Source organism: Pseudophryne corroboree, chromosome 8, assembly GCF_028390025.1.
Source record: "Pseudophryne corroboree isolate aPseCor3 chromosome 8, aPseCor3.hap2, whole genome shotgun sequence".
Taxonomy (NCBI): domain Eukaryota; kingdom Metazoa; phylum Chordata; class Amphibia; order Anura; family Myobatrachidae; genus Pseudophryne; species Pseudophryne corroboree.
This window is the reverse complement of record NC_086451.1, coordinates 43,367,967-43,378,901: the sequence shown is the minus strand read 5'-3', so window position 1 is coordinate 43,378,901 and position 10,935 is coordinate 43,367,967. Positions and strand designations below refer to the sequence as shown.

Here is a 10,935-nt window from a genome sequence, read left to right as displayed (position 1 = left end):
TGTGCCAGAATCCCGAGTGCCGGTATCTCGTAGTACACCCGTTTAAAAGAATAAGAGAGAGAGGGACCTAAAGGCAGATGGAAGGTAATTCCCAGAAACTGATGTTTTCCTCAGGAGAATAAACAAAGAAGGAGATCAACTAATATCCCACAGGCAGGTACTTCACTAGAGACAGATCTCTGCATTGTGTGTGTTATCCGCAGGCTGTCTGTCCCAAGTGTGTATCATGTGTGTCTGTGTGTATCATGTGTGTCTGTGTGTATCATGTGTATCTGTGTGTACCATGTGTGTCTGGGTGTCACATGTGTATCTGTGTGTACCATGTGTGTCTGTGTGTCACATGTGTATCTGTGTGTACCCAGGGCCGGTTCAAGGGCGCCCTGCGCCCCGGGCAGGAAATGGGGGCGTGGCCTAATACAGGGGGCGTGGTCAGTTACGCCCCCTGTACATTGCTAGGGCCGTTTGAATGCTGAGCGGTGCGCGATGACGTCATCGCGCACCGCACAGCAAAAGGTCCTCTTCACGAAGGGAAACTAGACGCATAGCGTCTAGTTCCCTTCATGGAGAGGACCTTTGCTGTGCGGTGCGCGATGACGTCATCGCGCACCGCTCAGCAGTTACTCTCCACGAAGGGAAACTAGACGCATAGCGTCTAGTTCCCTTCACACTGGCGGACGGGGACGACAGCGGGCAGAGGCGGCGGGGGACACAGCGGGCAGCAGTGGCGGATCTTGCCACGGTGCGGCGCCCTCCGGAAGGCGCCAGCGCCCTCCGGAAGGCGGCGCCCCGGGCAAAAGTCCTGCTTGCCCGTGGCAAGATCCGCTACTGTGTGTACCATGTGTGTCTGTGTGTACCATGTGTGTCTGGGTGTCACATGTGTATCTGTGTGTACCATGTGTGTCTGGGTGTCCCATATGTGTCTGTCTGTCTGTCTGTCCCATATGTGTCGGTCTGTCCCATGTGTGTCTGTCTGCCCATGTGTGTACCATGTGTTTCTGTCTGCCCATGTGTGTACCATGTGTATCTGTCTGTCACATGTGTATCTGTGTGTACCATGTGTGTCTGGGTGTCCCATATGTGTCTGTCTGTCTGTCCCATATGTGTCTGTCTGTCCCATGTGTGTCTGTCTGCCCATGTGTGTACCATGTGTGTCTGTCTGCCCATGTGTGTACCATGTGTGTCTGTGTGTCCCATGTGTGTCTGTGTGTACCATGTGTGTCTGTGTGTCCCATATGTGTCTGTCTGTCCCATGTGTGTCTGTCTGCCCATGTGTGTACCATGTGTGTCTGTCTGCCCATGTGTGTACCATGTGTGTCTGTGTGTCCCATGTGTGTCTGTGTGTACCATGTGTGTCTGTGTGTCCCATATGTGTCTGTCTGTCCCATGTGTGTCTGTCTGCCCATGTGTGTACCATGTGTGTCTGTGTGTACCATGTGTGTCTGTGTGTCCCATGTGTGTCTGTCTCTCCCATGTGTGTCTGTCTGTCTGTCCCATGTGTGTCTGTGTGTATCATGTGTGTCTGTCTCTCCCATGTGTGTCTGTCTCATGTGTGTCTGTGTGTCCCAAGTGTGTCTGTATATCCCAAGTGTGTCTGTGTGTACCATGTGTCTGTGTGTACCATGTGTGTCTGTGTGTACCATGTGTGTATCATGTGTGTCTGTCTGTCCCATGTGTCTGTGTGTACAAGGCCATCTTAATAGCAGTGCACTGGGCCCCCTTCCCATCCTCCAGTGGTAGAGGTGGGAGATGCTATCAGCGGCAGATTTGATGTCCCGCGGGCGGTAGGGGGTGTTCTATCTTCCGCTCAGCATGTAGGACCTGGAGCAGTAATTTCTGCTAATTACTCCTCTACTGCACAGATGGGGCTAATCTGTAGAAGGGGGCATTGGGCTGAATGAAGAAGCTCTGGTACATGACTTCCAGGCTGGTATGGGGTGTTTAATACGCAGGGGAGGGGTGGATAGTGGAGTGGGCTTAATATTTATCATTTTACGGTGGGAGGGCAGCTTGCCTGACTGCAGATATCTCCAGTTCCTGAAAATATATTTCTTAGCTTTGAATGGGATAAAATACTAGAGAGTCCCATCTTTCAAGAGGTTCTGGGGACTTGTGGATCAGAGTTCAGGAGCCAATGAATTCACCAATGAAAATCTAAAACTGCACATTAGGTGTGTGTAGCTGGAGCAGGGACCAGCTGCTGGAAGGCTGATATCTCCGGTTCTGGGCATAGTAGAGACAAGCTGCCAGTGTCACTCAAAAGGGGAGAGTAACAGCTTTAGCTTTACCCTCAGAAAAACTCTAAGTTAAACAGAACCCGAGATATCTGGCTGGGAAGAGCAATTAACAGGCTTGGATGGGGACCACTGATTTCAAGTCGGATATCTCCGGTTCCCCTGGGCCGATTTTCAAAAATCTGGTATCCCTGGAAAGAGGGGACCCCCAGCTATCAGTCTAGCACCAGTATACTCCTGGGGCCCTTGGGCAAGAGCCCATTCAGCCCATACAAAAAGACGCCCTGTGTGTGTACCATGTGTGTCTGTGTGTACCAAGTGTGTCTGTGTGTACCATTTGTATATGTCTGTCCCATGTGTGTTTGTGTGTCTGTGTGTCCCATGTGTGTCTGTCTGTCCCAAGTGTGTACCATGTGTGTCTGTGTGTACCATGTGTGTCTGTCTGTCCCAAGTGTGTGTGTGTGTACCATGTATGTCTGTGTGTACCATGTGTGTCTGTGTGTACCATGTGTGTCTGTGTGTACCATGTGTGTCTGTCTGTCCCATGTGTGTCTGATGTCTGTGTGTACTATGTGTGTCTGTGTGTACTATGTGTGTCTGTCCCATGTGTGTCTGTCCCATGTGTGTCTGTCTATCCCAAGTGTGTCTGTGTGTACCATGTGTGTGTGTCATACTTGCCTACCCTCCCGGAATGGCCGGGAGGCTCCCGAAAATCGGGTGACTCTCCCGGCCCCCCGGAAAGGTGGGCAAGCCTCCCGCTCTCCCCCTCGGCCGCCCGCAGCAGAGAACGTGCGGGCGGCCCGAGGGGGTCCGATGACGCGATTCGCGCTGAATCGCGTCATCGTAGCTCCGCCCCCCGCTGTGCAGCGCCTCGTTTCTCGGCACAGCACAGCGGGGGGTGGAGTCACGATGACGTGCGCGCGAAGCCACGCCCCCGGACCGCCCATTCTACTGCCGGCCACGCCTCCGAACCGGCTCTCCTGCTGCCGGCCACGCCCCCCATACACCTACAACGCTGCCTCCTCCCGGAGGAGGAGGCAGCAAAGTAGGTAAGTATGGTGTGTGTCTGTCCCATGTGTGTCTGTGTGTACTATGTATGTCTGTCCCATGTGTGTCTGTCTATCCCAAGTGTGTCTGTGTGTACTATGTGTGTCTGTGTGTACAATGTGTATCTGTCTGTCCCATGTGTGTCTGTGTGTACCATGTGTGTGTGTCTGTCCCATGTGTGTCTGTGTGTCCCATGTGTGTGTGTCTGTCCCATGTGTGTCTGTGTGTCCCATGTGTGTCTGTGTGTACCATGTGTGTGTGTCTGTCCCATGTGTGTCTGTGTGTCCCATGTGTGTCTGTGTGTACCATGTGTGTCTAATGTGTGTGTCTGTGTGTACAATGTGTATCTGTCTGTACCATGTGTGTCTGTGTGTCCCATGTGTGTCTGTGTGTACCATGTGTGTCTAATGTGTGTGTCTGTGTGTACAATGTGTATCTCTCTGTACCATGTGTGTCTGTGTGTACCATGTGTGCCTGTGTGTACCATGTGTGTCTGTCCCATGTGTGTCTGTGTGTACCATGTGTGTATGTCTGTCCCATGTGTGTCTGTGTGTACTATGTGTGTCTGTGTGTACTATGTGTGTCTGTGTGTACTATGTGTATCTGTCTGTCTGTCCCATGTGTGTCTGTGTGTACTATGTGTGTCTGTGTGTACTATGTGTGTCTGTGTGTACTATGTGTGTCTGTGTGTCCCATGTGTGTCTGTCCCATGTGTGTCTGTGTGTACCATATGTGTGTGTGTGTGTGTGTGTGTGTGCGTGTGTGTGTACTATGTGTGTCTGTGTGTACCGTGTGTGTGTGTGTGTGTGTGTGTGTGTGTGTGTGTGTGTGTGTGTACTATGTGTGTCTGTGTGTACTATGGGTGTCTGTCCCATGTGTGTCTGTGTGTACTATGTGTGTCTGTGTGTACTATGTGTGTCTGTGTGTCCCATGTGTGTCTGTGTGTCCCATGTGTGTCTGTGTGTACTATGTGTGTCTGTGTGTACTATGTGTGTCTGTGTGATGTGGTTATGGGACAGGTGGGTGACACAGAGCTCTGCTTATAGATGCTTATGAACACTAATAATACACACTGTACAGGTTCATTTTACCATGCCCACTTCTAAATTCCCTGCTTCAACTACTGCCTTTACCACCTCGGCTGGAAGGCTATCCCACCAATCTACTACTCTTTTGGTAAATGAATTCTTCCTCACATAATAACTGTTTATGATGCATCATACAATGACAGCGGTACTCTAGCACTGCCATACACAGATCCCCCCTAAGACGCTATAATAACTTACCTGGACAGGCTTCCTCACCATCGCCCAGTGTGGTCATAGCTGCAAGTCCAGCTAGCACTAAAGCCAGCATGGCAGCGTCTGGTGGAATACTGTAGTCAGTGCCTCGGTCAGCCCTTGCTTAATGAACTCTATTGCCAACGCCAGTTCCATTTATAGTCACCCTCTTTCTCACGCCCGGTTGTGACCTCTATGTATAAGCCCATCCACCGACAACTGATCAATTGCTCTCCCGGAATTTCCCAAACAAGTTTATTTTTTAAGTATATTAAAACTTGGTCACATGCAGCTTTTTCCCAGCCAAGTTCAGTCATTAAATGATGATGCTGGAATACTTGTCTTGTGATTAATGATGTGCGTACAGCTGATAATATGACAAATAACTATATGAGTTGTAGGACATTTGTTTGCTCATCTTTTCCCGTCCAAGCACAAAACTACAAAGACTCTGGGGGTAATTCTGAGTTGATCGCAGCAGCAAATTTGTTAGCAGTTCGGCAAAACCATGGGTGTCATTCCAAGTTGTTCGCTCGTTGCCGATTTTCGCAACGGAGCGATTAAGGCAAAAATGCGCATGCGCTAAGTATTTTAGCACAAAACTTAGTAGATTTACTCACGGCCGAATGAAGAATTTTCATCGTTGATGTGATCGGAGTGTGATTGACAGGAAGTGGGTGTTTCTGGGCGGAAACTGACCGTTTTCTGTGAGTGTGCGGAAAAATGCAGGCGTGCCAGGATAAAATGCGGGAGTGTCTGGAGAAACGGGGGAGTGGCTGGCCGAACGCAGGGCGTGTTTGTGACGTCAAACCAGGAACGAAACGGGCTGAGGTGATCGCAATCTAGGAGTAGGTCTGGAGCTACTCAGAAACTGCTAAGAATTTTCTATTTGTAATTCTGCTAATCTTTCGTTCGCAATTCTGCTAAGCTAAGATACACTCCCAGAGGGCGGCGGCCTAGCGTGTGCAATGCTGCTAAAATCTGCTAGCGAGCGAACAACTTGGAATGAGGGCCCATGTGCACTGCAGGTGGGGCAGGCGTAACATGTGCAGAGAGAGTTAGATTTGGGTGGGGTGTATTGTTTCTGTACAGGGTAAATACTGGCTGCATTATTTTTACACTGCAATTTTGATTTCAATTTGAACACACCCCACCCAAATCTAACTCTCTCTGTACATGTTACATCTGCCCACCTGCAGTGCACATGGTTTTGCCCAACTGTTAACAAATTTGCTGCTGTGAATTAGGCCCTTTGGTGGTCATTCCGAGTTGATCGCTAGCTGCATTTGTTCACAGCGCAGCGATTAGGCTAAAAATCTGCAGTTCTGCGCATGCATATACGGCGCAATGCGCACGTGTGACGTACGGGCACAACGAATGATGCAGTTTCGCACAGGGTCAAGCGATGCATTTCAGTCGCCCTGCTAGCCGCAGAGTGATTGACATGAAGAGGGCGTTTCTGGGTGTCAGCTGACCGTTTTCAGGGAGTGTTTGGAAAAACGCAGGCGTGCCATGGAAAACGCAGGCGTGGCTGGGCGAACACTGGGCGTGTTTGTGACGTCAAATCCGGAACTGAATAGTCTGAAGTGATCGCAAGTGCTGAGTAGGTTTTGAGCTACTCTGAAACTACACAAAATTATTTTGCAGCCGCTCTGCGATAAAAACGTTCGCACTTCTGCTAAGCTAAAATACACTCCTAGTGGGAGGCGGCATAGCGTTTGCATGGCTGCTAAAAACTGCTAGCGAGCGATCAACTCGGAATGATCCCCTTTGTCCAGTGAGCACTTCTTTGGGTACTCATCAAAGCATAGCATGACGTGTATTGTAGTTCAACCGGGATCAGTTTGAAATACCTACAATCAAAATACTGACAAGGTCAAAATACCGACATTTAAAAAGTTGACAGGTCAAAAAGTTGATGCAAGTTTTTAATTGTTTTTTGGTGTGTATGTCGACATAGGTTGACATGGACTCCGTATAAGTGTACCGCGTCCGGGCACGGTGTCTCACTGCGCTCGGCACACTATTATATTCCCCCTCCAGGTCCACTGGGATAGTAAAGTATGAACAAGTTGGTTTCAATAAAACAAATCATGAAAAACTCACGTCGACTTTTTGACCTGTCAACAATTTAAATGTCGGTATTTTGACCTTATTGATATTTTAAATGTCGGTATTTTGATCATGTCAGGATTTTGACCTTGTCGGGATTTTGATTGTAGGTAAATTGACCGTATCCCGTTCAACCTCTCTGAGCCTTTATTATACGGGTTTATGCATCAAGCAGTGAAAACAATGGACCCATCATTTTATAGAATTTACTTGATAAATGCTACTTCAAAGCTGATTGGTTACTACTGTCAGTCATCTTCTCCACTGGACCGCGTCTCCACTCTTTTAACTGCTTGATACATACAGTGTCGGACTGGGGCATGCAGGGCCCACTGGGAGAAGGCAGTGGTAGGGGCCCATGTTAGGGGTGTGGCCAGTCTGCAGAGGGGGTGTGGCCTGCCACCTCATTGGTTTGACTAACCATTAGAGAGTGCAACGTCTGGGCCCCTTCATAAATATATACAGTAAATTCAGCTGCTGCATGCATGATAACATGCATGATAATGTACCAGATTAATAACAGCAATGCATTGTAGAATATACACCATAGCCCAGTATAAGGTAACATATGTATAATGTATAATTCAAGTGCACAATCTGGAACCTGATCCTTAGAGCAGGAGGTGGGCCCCCAGGCAGTGGGGCCCACCGGTGGTTTCCCATGTACCCCTGTGGGCCATTCCAAGCCTGGATACATAAGCCCCTAAGGGACAGTTTCTGAGTGTCATGTGAGTAGGAATGTGGTCACATCAGACTTTCCGCGTATACCACATGGGGATGTACTACTGCAGCGATACTAACATATGCGATTAGTATCGCATTGTGGTATAGGAGGCCCCCGCGATGATGTCTGCGGTGGTCTGCGGGGGTCAGCGGAGGTCTCCGTCACCCCCCTGCAGCCGGAAGGAGACAAGGCTGTGCTGCGGGGGAGAAGGAGGAGGGGGGCCGCACCAGCAGCCTCTCAGGTATTCTGGGGGGAAGGGGGGTCTTCGTGAGCGGTGCGGGGCGGCGGCGGGATCCGGCGGCGGCGGTAAGAGTCCCATAGGCTTCTATAGGGTATCGCCATAAAAAGATGGTGATACCCTATGGGGCGAAAACGCGGCGGTTGGGGGTGAGTACATATGAAAATGCGGTAAAACGGGGGTTTTACCACATTTTCCCTTTAGTAAATCCCGCCTTTGTTGAGGTTTGCATATTCATATTTGCAAACATAATAATGGTTCAAAGACGTGTGACTGTGCCGCACTCAGACTGGGCCGTATCTCCGGCTACATGCACATTACACACACAAGAAATGGTTCTCTTACGCACAATTATTGTGCGTAAGAGAACCATTTCTTGTGTGTGTAATGTGCATGTAGCCGGAGATACGGCCCAGTCTGAGTCTTGTGTATGCAACGTGGACGCAAATTCAGGTGGTTCTCCTGCACCTAGTATAGGGCAGGTGTAACTGGCGATAGTGATAGTGCAATAGTGATGCAGAATATGGGCATACAGCCGCACTAGCATAGGCTCACCATACTGTCCCTTTAAACCGGCACATTTATGAATTATACAGGTTCTGTGGCTAGCTCACTTTAAGCCTGCATTTCACCTGGTTCTATTCAGCCACAGAACCTGTGTAATACATGAACGTCCCAGATAAAAGGCATGGTATGGTAAGCCTAAACTAGCAGGGTTGAGGATGAAATGACGGTGGACGGGATGACGGCGGTCACAATACCGACCGAAGCACCCCACTGTTTAGAATCTCTACAGGGGTCAGGAAGGCAGCTAAGCTACTCCCCCTTACCTCCTAACCCCCCCTTACTGCAGCCTAACCCTCCACAGGCTAACCCTAACCCTTCCCTGGAGTGCCTTACCCTAACTCTCCCTCCACGCAGCCTAAACCTAATCCCCCTTCCCACAGCCTAAACCTAACCCCCCCCCTCCACGCAGCCTAAACCTAACCCCCCTTCCCGCAGCCTAAACCTAACCCCCCCTTCCCGCAGCCTAAACCTAACCCCCCCTCCACGCAGCCTAAACCTAACCCCCCTTCCCGCAGCCTAAACCTAACCCCCCATCCACGCAGCCTAAACCTAACCCCCCGCCTTCCTGCAGTCTAAACCTAACCCCCCCTTCCCGCAGCCTAACCCCTCCTTACTGCAGCCTAACCCTTCCCAGGAGTGCCTTCCCCTAACTCTCCCTCCACGCAGCCTAAACCTACCCCCCCTTCCCACAGCCTAAACCTAACCCCCCCTCCACGCAGCCTAAACCTAACCCCCCTTCCCGCAGCCTAAACCTAACCCCCCCTCCACGCAGCCTAAACCTAACCCCCCCTTCCTGCAGTCTAAAACTACCCCCCCTTCCCGCAGCCTAAACCAAACCTACCCCCCCCCCCTTCCCGCAGCCTAAACCTAACCCCCCCTCATGACTTACCTCTCCAACATCTCGGTAGTCAGTCTATAGGGATCCCGGCCGTCGTGGCATTGTGATCCCATTCTGATCAATGTTGGGATTCCGGCGTCAGTCCTGACTGGATCCCCACTAGCATACAATTCACTTTCCATTTGCAGCGGGCGTCCGCAGTTGCGCTAGTACTACATGCGATTCAAAACCAGGCTCATATGTGTAAACTAAACAGCACACTTATCAATCTACACCTCTATCCTATCCTAAACTCCCTGCTAGTGTGTATGTAACAAATACTTCTGCTGATCTGTTTCTGAGGGTATTCCGTCCTTTGTCCGCAGCGGCACTCACCATTTGTCCAACATCAGCAATTTAAACTGACTAGCGTCATCCTGAAAGAGAGAATATGAGGCCAGACGTAGGCAAAGCGCGGCACTCACCTGGCCCTGTCATACCGCCATAATCTGTCCCATGAGTTCTTAGCTAGATACTGTACACTCGATTTGAGATTATATCTATCAAGAACATAGAAATACAATGAGTACTATGACGATTGTCAGAGCGTAAATTGCGGGATCTGGTCTCTAGGTTGACAGTAACTAGGTCGACAACTATTGGACGACAATAACTAGGATAACAGGGTCTCTAGGTCGACAGGTCAAAAGTTTTTTTGACAATTTTTTTCTTTTTTTGAACTTTTTCATACTTAACGATCCATGCGGACTACAATTGGGAACGGTAACCTGTGCTGAGCGCAGCGGTAGCAGAGCGAGGCACCTTGCCTGAAGCATGGCGAGCGAACACGGTGCACTAATTGGGGTTCCCGGTCACTGTGCGGAGAAAACGACACCAAAAAAAATAAACTCATGTCGTCTTTTTGACCTGTCGACCTAGCTACTGTCGACCATTAGCGGTCGACCTAGTCACTGTCGACTTAGTTACTATCGACCTTCTATACCACACCCGTAAGATTTGCTGTACACAACCTGACAACGGTATGCCAGCACATCCTTCCTGTCTTTGGCAATGCCGTACAGCCGTCGGCTCTATGCTCTAACATTTCACAATTCTTCAGTTTAGGTTTTATGTTGGCTGCTTCTGATTACCACCCGGGGGCCAATCCAAGCCCGAACCACAGCTGAAAGCAATCTGGCCATTACCGGGGCTCAGAGCACCTTATTACTAAATAAAAGAAGGTGGAGGTGAATCTGAATCAAAATAATGGGCCCTACACACTGGCCGACATGACTGCACGATATGAACGATCTCGTTCATTAATGAACGAGATACCGTTCATATCTTTCAGTGTGGAGGCTCCAGCGATGAACGATGTGCGGCCCCGCGCTCGTTCATCGCTGGTCCCCCGTCGGCTGTACATGCAGGCCAATATGGACAATCTCGTCCATATTTGCCTGCACTTCAATGCAGTCGGGTGACGGGGGGAGTGAAGAAACTTCACTCCCCCCGTCATTGCCCCCCCGCCTCCGGGTCGGCCGTATCCGCCGTCAGGCAGCTCGGCGGCGGATCGGCCAGTGTGTAGAGCCTATAAGATACCCCCTGGTTCCACCTGGTTCTAAAGGGTTTCTTGGTGTTGTGAATAAAGGTGTAATATCCCATCCCGGAGGTCGAGATGCTGACGGTGACATGAGTGACCCCGGCATCCCAACAATTATAATGTCAACAGGGGATGGGGTAATTATTTTTACCCCTCCTCTGCCCCCTATCCTTACCCTAACCCACCATGGGTGGCAGCTAGGGCTAAGATAGTGGGGGTGGCGACTAGGGCTAAGACTCAGGAGGTGGCGGCTACGGCTACCCCCCCCCCCCACACACACACACACACACATCTTTAGTGCCTAACCCAAACCCCCCTG

General features: G+C 50.2%; 1 protein-coding gene across 1 annotated transcript in view; it reads right to left on the bottom strand.

The window, feature by feature from the left end:
• The window catches only part of LOC134947462 (ficolin-2-like), a 66,046-nt gene extending 61,254 nt beyond the window's left edge, over positions 1–4,792 (bottom strand). Inside the window, exon 1 of the mRNA XM_063935548.1 lies at positions 4,565–4,792. Within this exon, the coding sequence (XP_063791618.1) occupies positions 4,565–4,634 (70 nt within the window). The 5' untranslated portion in view covers positions 4,635–4,792. The remainder of the gene's footprint in view (positions 1–4,564) is intronic.
• Between the last annotated feature and the right edge of the window lie 6,143 nt (positions 4,793–10,935).